Source organism: Macrobrachium nipponense, chromosome 2 (genome assembly GCF_015104395.2).
Source record: "Macrobrachium nipponense isolate FS-2020 chromosome 2, ASM1510439v2, whole genome shotgun sequence".
NCBI classification, from domain to species: domain Eukaryota; kingdom Metazoa; phylum Arthropoda; class Malacostraca; order Decapoda; family Palaemonidae; genus Macrobrachium; species Macrobrachium nipponense.
Genome location: NC_087201.1, coordinates 45,682,236 through 45,705,351, shown reverse-complemented (window position 1 = coordinate 45,705,351; position 23,116 = coordinate 45,682,236). Strand labels below are relative to the sequence as shown.

Below are 23,116 nucleotides of genomic sequence, written 5' to 3'. Positions count from 1 at the left end.
TCCTCGCACAATCTTCAAGGAGACCTGCGGTACCTTCGTCTTCGGGAGTTTCGATTCTCAAGAAATCGAAGCCCTTTGGAGGTAGTTCTTCCTCGAGACCAGCCCCTCGAGGAAGAGGCACTTCCAGAGGCAGAGCCACTGCGCTTGCCAAGAACAAGAAGTGAGACAGAAGTCCTTCAGTCACCGGTTGGAGCCAGGCTTCAGCTTTTTGCGCAAGCCTGGGAAGAGAGAGGTGCGGACAAATGGTCCTTAGACATCATAAAGAAGGGTTACCGGATCCCGTTCCTGAAACCACCCCCGCTGTCTACGACACCCAGGGATATGTCACCTTCTTATCGGGAAGAAAAGCAACAAGTGCTATACGATCTGCTAGATCAGATGATCGTGAAACATGCCGTAGAACAGGTCTCCGACCTGAATTGCCCCGGATTTTACAACCGACTGTTCCTGGTGCCAAAGCAGTCGGGGGAATGGCGACCGGTACTCGATGTCAGCAGCCTGAACCTCTTTGTCATCAAGCAGAGGTTCAAGATGGAGACACCTCAGTCAGTGATGGGAGCCTTAAGACCGGGGGATTGGATGGCTTCACTAGATCTCCAGGACGCGTATTTTCACGTCCCCATCCACCCCCAGTCGAGGAAATACCTGCGGTTTGTCCTGAAAGGAAAAGTGTTTCAATTCAGGGCTCTCTGCTTCGGACTCAGCACTGCTCCGATGGTATTCACCCTACTGATGAAGAACATTGCGAGGTGGCTTCATCTTTCCAAAGTCAGGATCTCTCTCTACCTGGACGACTAGCTCATACGAGCCTCCTCGAAAGACCGGTGTCTGGAGGACCTTCACACGACCTTGTCTTTAACGAAGTCCCTGGGGCTTCTGGTGAACCTCGAAAAGTCACATCTGACCCCTTCTCAGTCCTTAGTCTATCTGGGGATTCAGATGGACTCAGTGGCTTTTCGGGCTTTTCCGTCCCAGGGGCGACAACTAGATTGCCTAAGCAAAGTGTCAGCCTTTCTGGGGAAAGAATCATGCTCGGTGAGGGAATGGATGAGTCTGCTGGGGACCATTTCCTCACTGGAGAAGTTTGTTTCCCTAGGGAGGTTGCACCTCAGACCTCTTCATTTCTTCCTGGCGGACAATTGGAAGCACCAAAACGATTTGGAATCGATTCTGGTGTTATCGGAAGAGGTGAAGGAACATCTAAGATGGTGGACTGATCCTTTGAAGCTCGCAGAGGGTCTTTCCCTCAAGCTTCAGAGCCCCGACCTAGTGTTCTTCTCCGACGCTGTTCTTCCGTTCCGGGGGTGGGGAGCAACACTGGGGGGAGGAAGGCACCTGGAGAGGGGAACAGGTGTCCTGGCACATAAACCTCAAGGAGCTGGCAGCAGTTCATCTGGCGCTCCAGTTCTTTCAGGACGAAGTCTCCGGCAATGTGGTGCAGATCAACTCGGACAACACCACAGCCCTGGCATACCTCAAGAAACAGGGAGGAACCCACTCTCGATCCCTGTTCTTCCTTGCAAAAGAAATCCTGTTATGGGCGAAGGCACACGACGTCTCTATCCTGACAAGATTCGTATCAGGAGTAGAAAACGTCCGTGCAGATCTTCTCAGTCGGCAAGGTCAACTACTGCCGACGGAGTGGACCCTTCATCAGGAAGTATGCCAGAGGTTGTGGAAGTTATGGGGATGTCCGCTCGTAGACATCTTCGCAACTTCCAGGACAACGAGACTCCCGCTGTACTGCTCACCAGTTCTAGACCCAGGAGCAGTAGCAGTAGACGCTCTTCTTTGGGACTGGACGGGACTAGACGTATATGCCTTTCCTCCGTTCAAGATCCTAGGGGAAGTAATAAGGAAATTCGCGGCATCAGAGGGAGCGAGGATGACTCTCATCGCCCCCTTCTGGCCAGCAACCGACTGGTTCACAGAGGTCATGTCTGTCTTTTCTAGTAGACTTTCCGAGGACTCTGCCTCCAAGGATAGATCTACTCAAACAGCCCCACTTCGAGAGGTATCACAAAAACCTCCCCGCTCTGAGTCTGACTGCGTTCAGACTATCCAGAAGTTGGCCAGAGCGAGGGGTTTTTCAAGACCTGTGGCTAAAGCAATCGCAACGGCAAGGAGACCTTCCTCTATTGCCGTATACCAATCCAAGTGGGCTGTTTTTCGGAGCTGGTGCAGGAAGAAAGGCATTTCCTCCACCTCTACCTCTGTGAGCCAGATCGCAGACTTCCTTCTCTACTTGAGGAATGAAGTTCGCTTAGTGGTGCCTACGATAAAAGGCTACAGAAGTTGTGGCGGGATCACAAAAACAAGTAACCTCCCCACATAAACTTAACCTGTCTGGCTATCAAACCCACCCTCAATCACACTTTCCACTTAACACTAAAAAACACAGCAGGACAATTGCCCCAATACCTACATACAGAACACAACACACGGTACTCACCGCTGGCTTCTGATACCTAGGACTAGGCTGTGCTGTCGTCCACTGGATATAGGCTATAGGCTAGCCAACACACAACCACCGCCGACAACCAAACACAAATCAACCACCCGGGACCCACAACCCCACAAAAACTCAATAACCCAACGACTAAATGCAGATGAACACCAACCGCCTTAAAAAACACGAACCAAACCAGGCACGACTTACAGCAGTACAACAACCCGCCAAACCACCCTGGCCAACCACCACTAACAGACACCGAAAATGCACCACCAACCTTCTAAACCTCACCACAACCAGACAGACACACGCACAACAACTTCACAACCCCAAAATCTATCAAATAACACCCAAACAACGAAACACCAAAGGAAAACTGCTGCCAAAACCAACACTTGACCAGACGCCTCACTGTTTACAACTCTCGTAACAGACTTTCATTGACTACCTACAGAGCGCCACAACAGACATGCTTCCGACCGCCATCTAACCACTCCCATTCATTCTTCCACCAATCTCTCTCTCTCTCTCTCTCTCTCTCACACAACCTTTGGAGATGTTGTCAAATATAAACTAAAATTACTCCTCCATAAAGTGTGCTTTCTGTAGTCTTTAGGCATAGAGGGCTGGACTTAGCCAATAACAGAGACCTTCATGATCTCCTGAAGTCTTTCGAGACTTCGAAGGTATCTCAACCAAGAGTTCCTTCTTGGAACTTAGACATTGTTCTAAAGTTTTTGATGTCCAGTAATTTTGAACCGCTCAACTTAGCTTCGCTTAGAAACCTTACAAGGAAGACACTTTTTCTAACTGCTCTGGCGACGGCAAAGAGAGTTAGTGAGATCCAGGCAATAAGCAAGCATGTTGGGTTTAAGAACTCTTATGCCGTTTGTTCTTTAAGCCCTATGTTCTTAGCAAAGAACGAAAATCCTTCCAACCCTTGGCCCAAGACATTTGAAATCAAGGGTTTGACAGATATCGTGGGTAGTGAGCCAGAGAGAGTCCTGTGCCCTGTCAGGGCTCTCAAATTCTATTTAGACAAAACGAAGGACTGTAGAGGACCTTCGGGCAACTTGTGGTGCTCTGTCAAGAAGCCTGATCTTCCCATGTCAAAGAACGCGCTTTCTTTCTTCTTGAGAGACACCATTAAGGAAGCTCATTCCACATGTAGTGATAGTGACATGAAGCCTTTAAAAGTGAATGCCCACGAGGTGAGGGCTATTTCGACCTCGATAGCCTTTCACAGAAATATGGCACTCAGTGACATTTTGAGTGCCACATATTGGCGGAGCAACTTGGTGTTCGCTTCACACTACCTGCGGGAGGTGAAAGCGACATACGAACATTGCTCGTCGCTTGGACCATACGTTGCTGCAGACACTGTTTAGGGGGCAGGAGGTAGCACTCATCCTTTCCTTTAGTGGTTAGGTGAGCTTTTAATTGTGTGTTTTTTGGTTTTTTTGGTGGGGTGGGGCCGACCGCCCGAGGGGGGCAGATCTCCCTTCTTTAGTCTAGTTTAGTGGGATACCTTTGGTAGACTAGGCCAGGTGGTTTTTTACTTCGTTGCCCTCATTGTATGGTCAATGGTCTAGTCACATCGTGGTCACGCCCCCGTTGACAGATCATCTTGAGTGCACCAGCTTATAGGTCTCTACCTCGCTGGCAACTCTAGTAGCACAAGCAAGACTTACGTGGCAGTAACCACGAAGCCAGCTATGCTAACAGGTAAGGAACCAAGATATCAATTATCTGCATGTATATATTTCCTAAAATTCTATTCTGTCTCTTCCCACCACCAAAGGTGGGATTCAGCTATATATATATCTGACAGGTAAGTTTCATGAACAAAATGATATTGTTATGATACAATAAAGTTTGTTCATACTTACCTGGCAGATATATATAATTTAAGTACCCACCCACCTCCCCTCAGGAGACAGTGGAAATAAAATTATGAATAGAAAATGGGAATGGTTCCTGATACCCGCCTCCCAGCGGCGGGAATGGGTACTAACCACCTGACTCCCACTACGTGTGTCGTAATTTTTTTAATTTCTGTCGGACTTCGGAAAATACAGCTATATATATATCTGCCAGGTAAGTATGAACAAACTTTATTGTATCATAACAATATCATTTTTTTTTTTCCCTCTCTCTCTCTCTCTCTCTCTCTCTCTCTCCTCTCTCTCTCTCTCTCTCTCTCTCTCTCTTCTCTCTCTCTCTATCTCTCTCTCTCTTCTCTCTCTCTCTCCTCTCCTCTCTCTCTCCTTCTCTCTTCTCTCTCTCTCTCTCTCATCATAAAATGCACTTTTTGTGATATAACCATTAAAAAAACCAGGTATATCAATTTTTAGTGTTTTTTCTTGAGTTTTCACTAACAAAATAGGCCATTTTAACCATTTTTATAGGTGTTTCAACTATTATTGTGGGGGGGGGGGGGGGGGGGGGGGGGGGGGGGGGCGACAGCCAGTCTGGTACCTATCCCCTGTGAATATGGGGGACCACTGTGCTAATAGTTTAAGATATGTTTGATGTAGGATGATACTTGAAGTATTCATTTTGGTATTGAACTTTCAAGATGGCAGTTTTAAGTGTTTTTAGTGGGGATAGCAAGTATTTGTATATATCTCTTGGCTTTGTAAGTTGATCTTTGGGCATTATGTCTTCTAGTGTGGAAGGAGAATTACATCCTGGGTGAGAGCTGATGATAGTGGGTCATCACCCTGTCCTTTGCACTCAGTAGGAACCTGTCGGCTTTCAGATATTAGTATGCGGAGAGGTGATGGTGTGTGATCACCTACATAATGTTTTACTCATAGAATGTTGCCCAATGGCCTTAGACTTGCTTTCCTTGGACCAGTGGTAGATACTCAACAGGTTGGTTAGCCCAACACCTTTTGGGGCAGGTAGCACCTTGTCTGGGTATCTGGTTGGTAGGAGACAGGTTAGGAGTGATTGGTTCTCCTTCCTCTCTTTTTCTTCCATCTTTTCCAGTAAACAGAGAGTGAGAATGTCATACAAGCTGGAGGATGTTAGTGTAGGTTAGCTATCTGAAGGGGCACCAGTCTTTTCATCGGCGGTGAAGGGATTCAAGTTTCCTTCCTCTCTTGGCAATTACTATTTAATAAAGGAAAGAATTACTAGTCAAGAATGATATGAAATTATGTGCTGAATCCAAATTGTGTAAGGTGTTGTGTCTTCATTTACTGTATGTTGAGTAGAGAATAGACATCCTGTCATTGCAGCTTTAAGTCATTTTCCTTACCTGGTAGAAGGCCAGAGTTGGTTTTAGAGGCAAATTGTAAAGTTTTACAGATGTGATAAATTTTCCATCTTTTTCAGAACTTGACGTCTGTGACTTGTTTAAATTTAGTGTGAATTACAATTTTTAAGTATTAGTATAATAGAATCATGGAATGTGTGTCCTACTTTGCGTAGTCTGATGTTCCTGCAAGATATACAAACCCTCAGTCCTTCACAATAGCAATTACTTAATGCATAACCTGGACATATCCACTGAAATCTTTAAACAAGTGGTTCGGTAGTTAACTACCAGTCTGGTAGTCAGGAGGCCCTCCCGACTGGATGAGAACATTCCAATTTGCTCTCTGCTGTCATCAGGGAAAGATGTGTTTCTTCGCTCTCTGTCCGACTGTTTACAAGCTGATTTCCTTTCAATCCCAGTGGGATTGTTCCTTGTTTTCTGGATGTATGTGCATAATTGTGTTCTTTGTGTGTTTGATTGTAATATTTTTGAAATGCAAACACCAAGAATCACAATTGCTTAAGTCTGCTTTGTCTGGCAGTGCCTCCGGGGTGCAGGATGGGAAGTGCTGTAGCTTCAGTTCTTCTGTGGATGTTGATCCTCACACCCTGTGTTCCTTCTCCTGAGGGTGTGAGTGTGATATGAATAATTGTTTGTCGGGAGAAGGCAGTATCAGGAAGGTGCCCTAGCCTGTGGCTGGGGGTAACACGCCCCAACCACTCCCTTGGTAGTTAATCAGTCATTTTCCTACCGCTCTCCCAGCAATTGTCCCATTCTCACTGCCTTCCCTTGAGGGGAAGCCTCTGCTTCATCCTTCTCTTTGGATCGAGGAAAAAAATAGGGGGAGGGGGCCCTGGCTCTGGATCAAAGCAACACTCCTCTGGGGGTCTCCTCTCACTCTGAAGGTACTCCTTCAGGGCGAGAGGTTACCCCTCCTATTTACCCGACTTTGTCTTCAGCAGGTGAAGTGTCAGGATTGGATTAGGCGTGGGCTTCACTGGGCCTGGTGGGGCTTCTGTCTGTGGATATATTGCTGGCACAGCTGAATAGTACTAGTGCCAGCACTGCAGTAACTCATGCTGTAGTCACCTCCACCACATCTATAGTGACTATGCACAGTTTTGATCCTGCGCCACCTCGCTTATGTACACCACCCAACTAATGTGACCCCTAACGTTGGTATTGGGTACTCATGCCCATCCCCCAGCGCCTGTGACTTCAGTGCTGCTGCCTCCTGGTTTTGGTGTGGCTCCCATGTTTGTTCCTGTAGTTCTTGTAGTTCCTGCTCCTCCTCCTGTCACCCTTGGGGGTGTCAGAGATGACCCCCACCTGTCGTTCCTGTTGCTGATCCTGGACCACCTCCTGTACCTGCTCCTGCTCCTTCTCCTGGACCTGCCAAGTCATCTGGTACCCCCTGGGGGCCCTGACAACTCTCCTGCGGAAGTTGATGAAGAAGAAATCAAAGAAGAAGAGGTCTCAGAAAGTGTCGTCATCTTCATCTTCGTCGTCTGCTGCCTCTTCACCTCCCTCTTTGAAGGCCTCTCGGCCTAAGAAGAGGAAGGAAGCTACTCTGCCCCCTAAGAAGTCTCATCATGAGGCTTCTAAGGGTCTGTATTCTATCCCTGAGGAAGCAGTTGGTTCTCGTTTGCTCGCCTGCTCCTTCAGGAGTGGGAATAGTGACGCTATCCCAAGGGTCTAGTGTCACGGGAGCCCCAGGAGTTCCCCTGGAACTGGAGTTATGTCGAGTACTCGTTTGCAAGTCTCCCTGAGTGTGCAATCCTCCAAGGAGGCCCACACATCCACTGTCAGTGATGGATAGACCTCTCACTGTCATGACAGTTGGGCAGAACAAGAGAAGGGACCAAGCCACGCTGGTGACTTGGCCCTACATGTGAAAACCAAGCCTGGCATCTTCATCAGATGCCTGGAAGATGTTTTTGTCTTTCGGGACTAGGCATCAGGAGCTAAGAAGAGGTCCCTGTGCGGTCCTCTTTGCACAAGGTTTCAGCTTCGAAGAGGACTGGAATGCATCATGAGGACAGTGAATGTTCTCACCAACCTGCTGGCTGCGCAGCCACGCAGCCTCACAGCCTCGCCTAACTCTCACCCATGTTCCTATGAGCAACAGAGTGTGACGAGCCTGAGCTCGTCAGCCACATGGCAAGAACCTCTGCACTCTCCTGGGGAAAGCGTCTTGCTGAGGCGACCACCCTCTCCTAGACTTGTGTTGCCTTCATCACCATGGGTTGATGATGACACACGGCTTATTCCTCCTAGCATTGTTGTTGGTAAGACGAATGAGAGCATCCGATCCTCCTCTCCTATTCCCTATACTTCCTTGGGATACACTGGGAGGGGCAAAGTAGATAGGAGGACTCCTGCAGAGTGCTCTCTGCAGGGTTTGGTGATGGGGGCCTATGATCCTAGGGGTTTTTTAGTCCCCCACTGGACATATACCCACATTGTTAAGGAAGGATCAAGGGGGTCTGGCGAGGTTCTCCCTTCAGGGAGACTAGATCGGGAGGACCATTCTCTTGAAGGGCTTGAGGCCCTTAGCCTAGAGACTCAGACACCCCCTGAGATACAGAGGACCTTGGGTGAGATCATAGCTCTGATTTGTCAGCACAACGATCTCAGGGAAGCAACCATGGCCTCTTCTTTAGGACACTACCCCTCTCATCTCAAGCCCTTCTGGGGTCCTAAGAAGGAACCCAGGGTTTCGACGGGGCTGCTGTGGTCTGCACTTGCTAATAAAGTATTGTCTCAGGATAGAAGAATTTCCTGCAGTCCAATCAGTTGGACAAGCTGTGTCCCCCTCTTTTACCTCATCAGAGGTGTTTTTCTACATGCCCTCGGAGAGATCCTTACCAACTAAACAGGTTAACCTGGACCTGGTTCATCTTGGTCCCAGTCTGTCGTTGCAGCATCTTACTACAGAGAGTGTATCCCTTTCTCAGCAAGAGGCAGTTACCTTGGAGGCTACCACCATGGCAGCTCTCCAGGCAGTCTCCTGGCTAGACTTGTGGTTGTTCACGGTGTCTAAAGTTGCTGCTTCTTCTGGGGCTATCATCCCAGGAGAAGACTCAGCCTTCAGGAGACTGTGCCAGTCTAGAGGTAGGGCTATTTCCTACCTGGCCCACCAGACAGCAAACCTGTGGAGTAACCTGGTGCTCAAGAGAAGATGCACTCTCTCTTGGATATCCAGGTCTCTGGTCCAGAGTCGGTCTCAGCCCTTCACAACGGGCCTTTGCTGGGTTCTGCCCCTCTCATTAACTGAGAGCAGGTAGATACTGTGGTAGACAAGCACCAGGATAATAATAAAGACTTCCTTGTCCTTCAGGCAGTGGCAAAGACCTGTGGGTCTTCGGGTTCCACTGCGGCTAGATCTTCAAGTCTAGCCAGCTGTTCTTTAGCCCCTAAGAAGTCCTCCTCTCTAAGGGCGCCCATGAAGCAACCCAGCCTTCTTCTCTTTTGTTGAAAGGAGCGCATTCGCATCACTTTCAGCCCTCCTTGCCTTCGGGAAAGGGGGCCAAGGAAAAGAAGGGAAAATGCTATGGGCGACGTTTCCTTCCAGCTGCTTTTGGTGGGGGGTTGCCTATCGAACCATTGGGCAACTTGGCAGTGATACGGAGCGAAAACCTGGGTAGTAGACGATTTCTGCCTCCCTTCATTTCTCTGCCACCTCTCACCAAGCACCCGGTCTGTCTGCAATTGTAACCTCTTAGGTTCACAGAAGTACCAAGCACTTTTGCAATAAGTGCAGATGATGATGAGCAAGGGCACTGTAGAAGTCATTTTGGGCTGGTTCTCTGTGTTTTACAGCTAAGTCTCTCTCGTAGAGAGGACTTTGGGAGGTTGGAGACAGTCATAAATCTCTTTTCCCTGAACCAAGTTGTTCGCCAGACTCTGTTCAAGATGGAGATGGCACGTACTATGCTCGCCTCCATCAAGGAGAATGACTTTATGCTTACAGTGGACTTGAAAGATGGTATTTCCAGATGCTCATCCATCAGTCGTTGTGCAAGTACCTCTGCTTCATCCTTAGGGAGACAGTGTACCAATTCAGGGCACTCTGTGGTGGGATCACAAGCTAAAAAAGACAAAAGCAAGCAAGAACCTCCCCACATTTACATTAACCACTCCTGGCTTATAAATTTCCCCCAGCCACACTTTCCCCTTTATGTTACTTTAATTACTAACAGGACACTTGGTTCAGCAAGGCAAAAAAGACAATCTCAAACACATTTAATCCCCAGGAAACTTGACACAATTAGGGCGAGAAGCTGTTCTTTCAGCGTAATATGACCATCGAAAAACAACTCCACTGTCACTAGTGAATTCCCACTGAACACTAAAAACCAAAAAAAAACAAATAAGCACCAAGCCCATACATAGCACGATAAATCACTTAACACAAACAAACTCCTACAACACCAATATTTCACACAGCTCAACAAACACCACAATTCCAACACAAACAAACTCCAATCAACATCAAGACTACACATCAACTAAACAACACAAATACCAATCACTATCAAGAGTTCACAATAACACAAATCAAACACAACAGAAGCTCACAGGCTCAACAACCTTCAGACGGACACAAGCACAACAAACTCAATTACACAATATCAAAACAATCCAGAAAACATACAACAGCGAATCACTACCTCTGACCAGACTGACCAAAAACTGCCCAATACAGACTACTGCACCCTGACTCCCTCAAGGTTCTGCGACCAAGTCCGCAGACAAAACCCATACTATCTTAAAAACAACAAATAAACATAAAACATGATATAGCAAATACACAAAACATCCAAACCTTTCCTATTGCCTCCAACGAACACCTAACAAGACAACAACCAAAACAACCAGCCACTCTCACCTTCTCTCTCTTTCTCTCCCTTACAAGTGACCCTTGAGAACGTTGTCAAATGCAACCACTACATCACTTCTCCATAACTCTGTTTCTGGCTCTCGACCACTCCCCACGTGTCCACGAGTGTTCACCCTGTTGTCAACTTGATCACATTTGCACATGATACGTCTATTGAGGTACCTCAACAATTGGCTGGTCCTGGTGAGTTCCCTCTGACAGTTGCTGCAAGACAGGGATCAACTCAAGTTTTGTCGTGATCTAGGGATCATTATAAATCTTGAGAAGTCCAAACTCAAGCCCAGGCCGAGGACAAAGTACCTGGGCATGCTGATAGACATGGTAGCTGCAAGAGGCTTCCCCTCACTCTTGTATCAGAAGGTTCAGGGAAGCGGTGCGGCTATTCTTGTCTCAACAGGAACAGTCAACTTGGCAGTGGCAAGTTGTGATTGGTCACCTTTCATTATTGGACAAGATGGTCCCTCATGGGCAGCTTCACCTTCGGTCTCTCCAGTGGAAACTGAGGGAGTATTGGTCTCAGTTTCGCAACTGTTAGTCCGTTCTCATCTCCCTCTCGCCGGAGATGAGAGGGGATTTGGACTGGTGGCTCAATGACAGGAACCTCTTTGCACTCCCCCCCTCCCCCCCCTGGACTTGCTTCTGTTCTCAGATGCATTGACCAAGGGATGGGCCACACACCTGGAGGAGTTGCTGACTGCAGGAGTGTGGAATCATCACAACAAGCACCTTCACATCAACATCCAGGAACTTGAGGCAGCCTTCCTGGCCCTCCAAGAGTTTCAGGATTGAGTGATGGGAGACTGTGGTACTGATGAGTAATGATACCACAGTAGTGGCATATGTCAACAAGCAAGGGAGTCTCAATTCTCTCTTCACTACACCAGTTGACAGTGCAGGTGCATAAGTGGGCAGTAGCCCCGTAGAGCAGTCAGCCAGGTACATTCCAGGTAAGAGGAATGAAGCGACAGGCAAGCTCAGCCGCCATTATCAGGTGATAGGAACCGAGTGGACCCTACACCAAGATGTGGCAGAAAAGTTGTTCAGCTTATGGGAGCAACCAGTCGTAGACCTGTTCCCCACCCAGTTCAATAGAAAGCTAGAGACCTCCTGCTCCGTTGTAACAGACCTATGGGCCGCTGCAGAGGGCAATGTTCCAACACCTGTGGGACAACCTCAAGGTATATGCCTTTCTCCCATTTAGCATGATTCACTTGGTGATCAGTGGTGTTGACCGCCTGGAATCTGTGGATGATTCTGGTGGTGCCCAAATGGCCCCAGGCTGTTTGGCTTCCCAAGCTTCTAGCTCTTCTGTCCGAGACACTCAGAGAGATTCCTCCCAGGCATGACCTTTTGTGTCAACCACACGTAGAACAGTACCATGAGGCAGTGCCTTCCCTGTGTCTTCATGGCTGGAGGTTATCCACCACGTCTTGTGAGTGAGAGGTTTTTCTCGCCAAACATCAGCAACTGAGATGGGAGGATACCTCAGACAGTCCTCTGAAGTGACATACCAGGGAAAGTGGGCCATCATCTGTGGTTGGTGTTGTAAGAACCCCTCTTCAGCAGGTCGCAGATTTCCTCGTCTTCCTTTGCTGAGAGAAGCTCCTCTCTGTATCCGCTGTGAAAGGCTATAGACCTGCACGAGGCCTAGTCTTGAAGTTGAAGGGCATTTATATCTCTTCCTCCTTTGACACATTATTACTCATGAGGAGCTTCAAAAGCTCTTGCCCATCCAGGGATCTCAGGCCTCTGCTTGGGATGTGACTCTCGTGTTGTAGAGCCTGACTCGTACCCTGTACGTGCCCCTTCAAGAGTCGTCAAACAGGGATCTGACCCTCAAGACCAATTTCCTGTTAGCCCTGGCATTGGCAAGTAGAGTTGGAAAATTTCATGGTCTTTTCTTTGACATAAAACACTCAAGGGGATGGGGATCGGTTACGCTCGATTTCTTCCTGGATTTTGGATTTTATAGCGAAGACTCAGAATCCACCAGTCCCTGATGCTAAAGTCAAGTCTTTCACCATCCCCTCCTTAAGTGACTTTGTTGGTGATGATCCAGTCAAGTTGCTGCTCTGTCCCACTAGAGTGCTATGGCGCTCTCAGAAGAGGGCTCAACATCTCTGGCCTGGGTGTTGACAACTCTTTGTTAGCACCGGACATTCCAAAACCCCTTGTTTCTTTCTGGCTTCATGAGAGGATCAGGAAGGTGTACTCTGCTGCTGGTGTAGACGACACTGGTACACTTCCTCCAAGAGTTTGCGAGGTAAGGGGCTTTGCCCCATCCTTCATATTTCATAAGAAACTGCTGGTTCATCTGGGTGCATTTTCCTTGGACCGGTGGTGGCTGCTCAACAAGTTGTGTAGCTTACCCAGCTCCTCTAACTGGACAAGGTTGCATCTTCCCTCGTTGTTTCAGTATGGAGGAGTACATCTCTGGAGTGACTGGCTCTCTTTCATCTCTCTCATCCTACTCTTTTCCTTCAGGCAGAGAGTATACTGACCAATACATGCTGGACTGGGAAGTTGATGCAGGTAAGACACTCCTTAAAGTAACCTGTCTGTTTTCTCAGACTAGATAATAGAAGCAAATATCTTCCCCTTCCTTTAAAGAAGGCAGGGAAGGGGGACTCTGACATAAAACAAACCCAATAGTACTTGTATTTGCTTTCTGACATTTTGGTTCTTTGCTTTCTCATAAGGAGGACACATACTCCCCCCTTATGAGTAAACCCAGAAGACTGCCTGTGATCTCGCAGTTTCTAACTCCAATCAGATGTTAGTGGCTGGATTTCCTTCCTCACTCTTATGACCAGGAAGGAAGTCTCAGGTGAGCTGAACTCATCAGTTCATAGAGGCTCACTCAGATTCCTCCCACCAATCAGTGAGTCTTCCTTTAGTAAAGGACCGAGGGTTTGTATATCATGTAGGAAAAAATCACAGTTTTTGAAAGTAAATTTTATTTTTCCTAACTTTACAAACCTGAGGTACTTTCTATGTACTTTACACTAACTGCCCAGCACATGCCACCCTTCAATTTGTTACTTGGGCCCAAAGCAAATTGGAATGTTTACATCCAGTGGGGAGGGACTCCCAACTACTGGACGAGTAGTTAACTACTCATCCAAACTGCCTTGTTTAAAGATTTCAGCGGCTGTTTCCAGGTTACGCCTTTAGTAATTCCTATAGTACAGGACTTCAGATTTGTATAGTTTGGAAAAATACAATTTACTTTCAAAAATTTTATTTTTCTATTATTATCCAAACCAAACTGGAACATTCAGTTCTAAAATTGTACTTATATAAGTTATGCATATATTTTTCTTTTTATTATCTTCCATGTGCCAGTACTTTTACTCAAAATGACTTTTAATGTAGGAGCTGGTATTAAAAGGCCTCTGGAGCCTAAAATGACAGAGGAGTATGTGAAGCGCATTCAACTTGACCCTGTTGTTGAAGAGAGTGACAGTGTTAGAAGGAAGCGTAGGAAGTATGCCCTCTTACTATCTTACTCTGGAAAAGGTTATTTGGGCATGCAGAGGTAAGTTTTGAAATCCAGCCAGTTTATTTCATATATGTCATATTTTCATATGAATAGCTTACACTATAAAACCTACTGTTAAAGTTCGCTTATATCTTCATGCTGTGAAGTGCAATTGGCATTCAAAATAGACAAAAGTATAACTCATGGCTAATGAAGGACTGTCTCTGTAATCACCTGCTTACTCACCAGGTGGGGTAGGAATGTTTACATTCTTGTTAGAATTCTTAATGCTGTGTCCTTGTGCATATGGTGTGAATTGGCAATAATAATCTTAACTATTTCTGGATTTTTTCATGTATGCAGAGATAGAGGCATTAGGCTGTTCATTGGAGTGGGTTTTGTGTGTACCTGTGTCAGTTTACCTATTGGGACACAATTGTGCCTTGTCTCGTAAAGAAAGTAAGGCATGGTTTGATGATAGGATAAATAATTTTTTGAAGTATCAAAAGATGCAAGAGGCCAATAGATTATGTAGACAATTTGTTAGGCCTGGCTGTAAGCCTACTCGTTTTTCCTTCTTCTGGTGTTGCCTCTCCTACTCTGACATTACCTGAATCCTCTCTCACTCACCTGCTTTGCCATTCTGCACTCTGTATGTGATTAAGGAACAAAGTGATAGGTTCCATCTTAGTGATCAACCTTTTTCAGTTCCCCCACAAGAGAGGTGTCAGACCCTTCATCTGTCTGTAGCCCACCCTCTAGACTGCCCTGTGTCAGTTGGTCTTCTCCACTGACAAGAAACCAAAGTGTCTCAGGGCCAAGGTTTGTGCCTTTTGCCACCTCTCTCAACTGTCTTTTTGCTTGTATTTGACACATTTTCCAGCGGACTTATTAGTAGACTTAGCACTTGCCTTTGCTGGCTCAAGTGTTATCTGTTTTTGGAGAGAGTGACAGTAATGTGTGTGAACTGATGGAGTCAGTACTTGAGTCGTTAATCATTTAGTTGCCCTGTATCATCATTACTGCTTCCATTTCTAACATTAACCCTCCCTTATACTCAGTTACCCTACATTCACCTCTCATTCATCACTGTGTGACAATTGCTCCTATTTGTACTAGTGGTGCCCTTCCTCTTCTGCCATATATTTATCTAGATCAAGCCAGCCTTGTGCTAGAACCAGCTCTTGTTCCTCAGCAATCGCTGTTTAAAGTGTTGTGCAGATAGATCCAGCTGCCATCCTAGTTCTGTGGTGACGTCATGTGAGAACCTTCTACCTTCTCCCATTCAGCTGGCTGTCTCAGCCATCTGGTACTTAACACTGGCATCCCATGATGTCATTGATGACATTCCTTGGTACATCTTTCTGCCGTTTATCACCTCACCTCACCATCTTCATCTGTTGATCTGCTGTATTATGCTGCCTCGGCTGTTTCTTTAGATTTGATGGTTTTCAACCCAGATGAGGTTGATTCTCCTTCAATTTTTAAGTGATTCGTAGTTTGCGTTGATCTGCTTTCACTCCTTTTTGCTGAAGGTGAATCTGTTGATCAGTGTTCTTTTGTATGCTTGTACCTGGGCTTCTGTTAAAACGAGCAGGAAGTTAAAACTGCTTCGGGTGAGGCACATTTTGAGAAGACCTTGGAAGTATTGGTTTTTAGCTTTGTGTTAGGACATTGATGCAATATAAGTTTTTCACCTTCCTGTGTTCAACGTGCAAGTTTTTTTTCTCAATTTCTTCCACCGTGGAAACAAAGACTTCTTTAATTGGTAAGTACTTTGGCCTAATTGTGAGGGAGAGGTAGTACTTTTGAAGACATATTTTGTTCTTAGCGAGACATCTTTATTACTGCAAGAAAATATATACTGTACAGTAGGTCCCCAACTTATGATGGGGGATCCATTCCAGCACTGCGCCCTAAGTTGATTTCCACTTTGTCATTGTTTTGCCACTATCGTCACTTTAACAGTGCTTACAACATCGCAACTTGATAGCAGCATTAAGTTACAGCTCTGTAAAAGGCCTTTAACGGCACTGAAAAAGCGCTTAAAGATCTGAATCTGCCGTCAGTTGTTGTCACTGTAAGTCAGTGACACACTGTATCTAGTATAAAAGTAATCCTTTGATTATACAGATCTTCATTATCTGGAACTCAGCATTGTCTGACATGCCCGCACCAGGGACCAAGGCCCAAAGATATTTGATATACAGTAATACCTCAAACATTCACGAGGTTAGGTCCCAGAACCCGTTGCAGAGCAGAAGGTACCACAAATTTTTGGTACAAGTCATTAAAAGTGCAAATAAATGCTTATTTCTAGAGTTTAGCCCCAAATATGAAACAAATCATGCTCCCAGATCACTTGGATTTCATTTATAAGTTAGCTTGATGCATTACCCTTAACCCGAGAAATGCATCAGTGTAATTTTATAACTGTCCAGTGTTGTGGCTATATTGACAAAAAATGCTACTTCAGAATCTAATACATAACTCTACCAACACCTTTGTAATTACTTCGTGCTTGTGTCAACAAAATATGTTCTCCCTCCTTCTCTTTGTTATTTTGTTAAAAACCATCAAAGTTACTTTTATTGCGCGACGTGGCATTTTGCCCGATGAATAGGTGGTGCGGTAGTACCACCGGTAGCCAGTCTGTCAGTTGCCACTCATGGGTGGGGAGGGAGTTGAATATAACGGGCTTGTTGTTGAGGCCGGTAGAGGATAGTGTATTTTTACTTCCTACACTCATTGTTAGGTTGTGATGTTTTAGCCTATTTTTGACAAATAACCATTACAACTTATTATACTCTATATCACAGTGTTATGATAACAAAAATGACTATTTTTTTCTGTTCTCAAAAATGAATGCCCTTTTTAGTTGCTATAGCAGTATTTACTGTTCTCAAAAAATGAATGCTCTTTCTAGTTGCTGTAGCAGCCTTTACTGTTTAAAAATAGTTTATTACAAATAGTTTATTTGCTTCATATTTTTTTATTTATCTATTCATATAGTAACTATTCTTGCCATTGCTATTATTGTAAAGTGGGTTTAAAATGGTGTATCGTATTGCGAGAATATTTATTACTTACAAGTTCAATAATAAAAGCATATATTTGAAGCAATAAAGTGAATAAAAATGGTGCAATCTCCTAGTCTTTTGCAAATATATCATTTAATCATATAATAGTTGTAAGAAATAAAATACTTTGATATTTAAAATACATAAAAAAGCTATTGTTGTAAATTATGTAAAAAAACTTACTTCTGATTATTGAAGTGTTTTATAAATAAACTTAGTAACTAATTTGAATAATTTTACATAAACTCATGTCCTAGGGGTTATTTGAGATCATTCAGAGAAAATACAATAGGTTTTTACTTTATTTTTGTTTTTATTTTATTGTAAGCATCTGTATATGTACTGTATCAAAACTACAACCACCACCTATCATAAAAATATGCAAATGATATAGAAAATTCTTATCATGGACATAAGTAATGAATATAGACATTTCATAAAGTATTTCATGATAAGATTATCCTCTCTCTCTCTCTCTTCTCTCCTCTCTCCTCTTTCTTTCTCTCTCTCTCTTCTCTCTACTCTCTCTCTCGCTCTCTCTTTCTTTTCTCTACTCCCTCTATCTCTCTCTCTCTCTCTCTCTCTCTGTGACAAATAGAGGTTTACACATACCCAGTACAAAATAAGCACTTACTATCATGGTAACTCAAACGGCTTGTTATATTTACAGTAGTCCTTCAGGTTACGAAATTAATCCATTCCGAAGCGGCCTTCGTAACCTGATTTTTTTGTATCTAGAACTACGTTTTACATGTTAATTGCCCAATTTGTTCTAAGCCCTACAAAAACACCACAGTAAATTTTATAATAAGCTAAATAGACCAATAAACAATGAAATACAACAATTTGGACCATTCAATACCTAACCTAACCGTGACTGTACCTGTAAATAAAGTGCATTAGTGTACAGGGTACAAGAAATAATGTACGTACGTATATAGTAAAATGTGGAACCTTACCTTTCAGTGAGGCGATGTCCGAAAGTTGCGACAGAGGAGGAGGGCAAACGGCAGAAAACATGGACTTAACTTTACGATACATTAAAGAATGGCAAAAAACATTAACACTAAACTTTACGAAACACATTAACAAATGGCAGAAAAAATTAACACTTAACTTTACAAAAAACTTAAAATTAAATTTCTTTTGTTTTGGCTTTTTTTTATTTTTACATTTTTTTTTACTTTTTTATACTTAACGTTTTTTACAAAATTTCAGTTTCTTTGCCACTTTCAACTTTCTCTTTTTTCGTATCTCTTGGATCTTCCTGTTTGCTTACTACTACTAAAGGCCTCTTTAAAAAATAACTATCCAAGGAAGATTGCTTCGGCCTTCTTTTCACAATGTTCCTGAAACGACTCAGGCAAACGTCATCGAACTGCGCAAGCATACGACCTGTGTAAGCCTTTTTGGGGTGTATCTTTTCTATAAATGATTGCACTTTATGAAAAGCAGCTAGAGCATCCTTAATTTCTGCCATTGTCATAGGGTCCTCCTCCTCCTCCTCGCCGCTGCTAGAGAACTCTTCTTGAACGATGTTATGTTTCATGGCCTCCAACTCCTTCAGGTCATCCGTCGTAAGCTCCTCTTGGTGCTTATCGAGAAGGTCATTGATGTCATCCTCGTCGACGACCAGCCCCATGGACTTGCTGAGTGCAACGATCTCATCAAGATCTGGTTATGAAACAGTTTCAGGATCGTCAACTGTTTCTGAATCTGCATCAGCTTCGCCCACGTTGAATCCCTCAAAGTCTCGGGCGGATACGGCATCAGGCCAGAGTTTCCTCCATGAAGAATTCAAGGTTCGCCTTGAAACCTCCTACCATGCTTGATCAATGAGTCGGATGCATATGACGATATCGAAATGTTCTTTCCAAAATTCACGCAAGGTGAGGTTTGTGGTATTGGTGATGTCGAAACATCTCTTAAAAAGATGTTTCATATACAGCTTCTTGAAGTTCGTTATCAATTGCTGGTCCATGGGCTGGAGGAGAGGGGTGGTGTTAGGCGGAAGATAAATAACCATGATAAAAGAATACTCCGCTAGGATATCTTCCTCAAGGCCAGGAGGGTGAGCAGGGGCATTGTCCAACAACAGCAGACATTTCAGAGGGAGGCACTTCTCTTCCAAGAATTTCTTCACTGTCGGGCCGAAACAGATTTACCTACTCGGTGAACAAAAGTCTCGTTACCCAGGCTTTCGCATTAGCCCTCCACATCACCGGAAGCTTCTCCTTTAGCACTTTGTGGGCCTTGAAGGCTCGAGGAGTCTCGGAATGATACACAAGTAGGGGCTTCACCTTACAATTCCCACGGGCGTGGAACAAAGTGCAAGCGTAAGCCTGTCTTTCATAGGCTTATGCCGGGGTAGCTTCTTCTCTTCTTGCGTGATGTACATCCGACAAGGCATTTTTTTTTCCAAAGAAGGCCAGTCTCGTCACAGTTTAAGACTTGCCGAGAACTGTAGCCTTCCTTGATTGTCATCTTGTCGAACGTCTTAATGAAGGCTTTGGCCGCTTTCGTGTCCGAGCTGGCAGCCTCCCCATGCCGTTTCTGGAATTTATCAAACCACCCACGAGAAGCCTTGAAGTCTGGGGTTGGCGTCGATGTCCCTTCTCCTCTGTCGTCTTCGGCCTGGGCAACCAGATCACTGAAAATAGCGCTGGTCTTGTGGCAGATTGCCGTCTCGGTTATCGTATCACTAGCGATTTCTTTGTCTTTAATCCATACAAGAAGCAGCCTGTCCATCTCATTGTGCATGTGGCACCTCTTGTTGGACAAAATAGGCACGCCCTTGGAAGGTGTAGCTGCTTTGATGGCTTCCTTCTGCTTAAGGATGGTGCCTATCGTCGACGGATTTCGGCCGTATTCCTTAGCGATCACACTCAACCGCATGCCAGCTTCATGCTTCTTAATTATCTCCATCTTCGTCTCCATAGAAAGCATCCTCTTCTTTCTGTGAACTTCAGCAACATTCTTAGGACCCATGGCTAATTAAGTTAATTAAGTTCACACACAACACAATAAAGTATATGTACAAGTAGAAAGAGAAATCACTAACACGAATTTACGGTAACTAACGAAATACTTGTAAGTGAACGAACGAATTCCGCGTGCGTACGATAACGCTGATGCGACGAAGTGGCCGAACGATGCCTTTACGTAGAGGCATGATGGGATAGATGCTGACCAATAGGAGAGCAGGATCTTAAGGCGGTGACTAGCATCAAGAACCAATGGGAGAGTGGGAGGATGGTGGCGAGTCTACTGAGTTAGTGGCGCGCGAGTTTTAAAATTGTTCTCGCCGGTCCAGGCGAATGTCAGACTTTACAGTACACCCTTTCGTAACCTGAATTATTTTCGTATACAGAAGCAAAAAAATCTTCGTCTTTGCTTTTGTAACGTGGATTTTTCGTAAGTAGAGACTTTTGTATGTCGAGGTTCCACTGTACAGTGGACCCCCCGTATTCGCGTTCTGGTTCGCGGACTCATACATTCGCGGGTTTCTCTCGGGAACGTTTCTCCGCATTATTCGCGGAAAATTCGCGCATTCGCTGTATTTTTCTATGAGAAATATCCACAGATTCCTGGTTTTTTTTTTTATCAATTTCATCATAAAATGCACTTTTTGTGATAAAACTATTTGAAAAAACCAAGTATCAAAATTTTTAGTGGTTTTTCTTGAGTTTTAACTAACAAAACAGGCTGTTTTTAGCGTTTTTATAGGGGTTTCAAACATTCGCTGATTCTAACTATTCACGGGGGGGTTGTCTGGTACGCATCCCCTGTGAATATGGGGGACCACTGTATTTTTTAATGCTTTGGGTGCATTGAAAACTGCATTCTTATTGAATTTTTCATCCCAAAAACCTTCAAATATTCATTATTTTGCATTTTTGGTGTCATATTTCTTGTGCCATATCAACGTTGTAGACACCGTAACCCTTGAAATAATTTCTGATGAATATAATTGAAAAGCGCTTTAACCTTGGAATGCCGTAAGCCGAACCCGTTGTAACCCGGGGACTGCCTGTAGTATATAAGAAATAATTGTACAGGCAGTCCCTGGTTATCGGTGGACTGTTAATGGCGATCAGGTTTTATGGTGCCTGTCTAGCACCATAAAATCAGTGATTTATGGCACTATAACACACTTAAGTGCCAGTTATTGGTGCCAATAACAGAGTTACGGCGCCATAACATAGATAACAGAAGCACCATTAACTGGATATCGGTGCCATAACTGCTATAAATTGCAAAGTTTCAACTAAAGGCGTTTTTCACTCATCAGCACCCCAGCGAGAACGTAATCCCCACTGACTGCCTGTAATCGAAATCAGCATCGCTAATTGACTCGAGTGACCTGTGTTCCAGTACACCACGCGAGCCAGAGATGTGGAATGTTCACAATTGTGTGACACAGGAAAATACCTTTGTAGTCCCTATGCTGAGGCCATGCAAACAATGTCTGTAACATTCCAAAGTACTGCAGAAGCAAAAACCCGGAAGTTAATACTTGACTGACTAGAATATATCCGCCCAAGGCCCACCATAGGAGAACATGTAACACCATTCTCCTCTTACTACTTTTCAACCTCCAAACTTTCAGTCTGCAAAGGAAAATGGTAAGTATCACAGTCACGGTAAACAAGACAAAATAAGTTGGCCTAATTAATTGCAAACGTTTCGCCTAAAAGAATGTCTTAACATTGACAAATTACTTCAAGGTAACTATATTTACAACTATGTTTACCACCAACTTGTGACCATAATAGCCTATGGCTGGTAAACAAAATCCCAAAAGTAAGGTATAAAATGATGTAACATTCAAGAATTACTTTTAAGGTAATTTTTATTCAGTGACTTGCACATAGCCTGATCTCAGTAAGTAAATAATAAATGCAAAGGTTTTAGGATAAAAGAATGGAATAATAATCGAGAATTATTGTAAGGTAATTATTTACTGGTGCCTTGCTACTAGGCTATGGCCAGTAAACAAAATCTAAAAACAAACTTTGGTCTTAAGGAATGATATAAAATCAAGATTACTTACGACAATTATTAACTGATGACTGGCATATAACATAAGCCCGGAAAATAAAACGTATGCAAAAGTATTTGACCTAATTGAATGGTGCTACATTAAAAAGCTCTTCACGGAGAAGCATCCAGTTTGATGATAATGTGAATTAAATAAAAGACAAGGCTCATCCTGCTCGAAGGCTATGATTGCGTTCTAGTGGTTGCGTAACACTGAAATTCAGTGACATGACCAGAAAATAAGAACAAGCTGCTGTAAGCACTCGATGTTTAGTCAAGTGCGGCAGAAAAATAACTGGAATTAAATGCTTAGTTAAGTTGTGCTTAGTATTGTTTGGGGACGGCACTGAGCAATCAAAGCGCTACCTGTGAAATTTGAATTAGGCTGCTGTACATGGAAAGTAATGTATCTATATAATTACTGGGTATATGCAAAACCTTATTTTATTATGAAAATATATTTGTGTGTCTTAACCAAAACATAGAGATATGGTAGGGTGCAGCATTGATATGTAAACTCTTTAATTAAATGGTCAGAGCCCATTAAAATGGATTTGATTTGTTTACCTAAATGACAGTTCACTGTCTGTGTAGGATCAAACCTCAGTTTTGTATGAGTACATAATTCACTTTTATTCGTTATTTATCTGCCTATGTTACTTGCAATGTTCCATCTTTTTTAAGGTTTTATAAGCATAGAGAAATCTTCCAGGGACATTAAGGAAGAAGATTTGGCCATAGCACCATATGCAATACCTTTACAAATACGTATTGATGTCCTCAGGACATAAATCATGATTAAATTTTTGTAAATAACAAAATGATTTTGAAATACCAACATAGTCCAGGTTACTGTTACTGACAGGACATAAATTATCACTAAATTTTTTAAAAT

General features: G+C 44.1%; 1 protein-coding gene across 8 annotated transcripts in view; it reads left to right on the top strand.

Annotated features, from left to right (window-relative positions):
- Positions 1 to 23,116, top strand: part of LOC135220552 (pseudouridylate synthase 1 homolog) — a 217,279-nt gene that overhangs the window by 63,514 nt on the left and 130,649 nt on the right. For all 8 annotated transcript variants that reach the window (XM_064257746.1, XM_064257745.1, XM_064257743.1 and 5 more), the window contains exon 3: positions 13,996 to 14,158. In XM_064257746.1, coding sequence (XP_064113816.1) covers positions 13,996 to 14,158 — 163 coding nt within the window. The remainder of the gene's footprint in view (positions 1 to 13,995; positions 14,159 to 23,116) is intronic.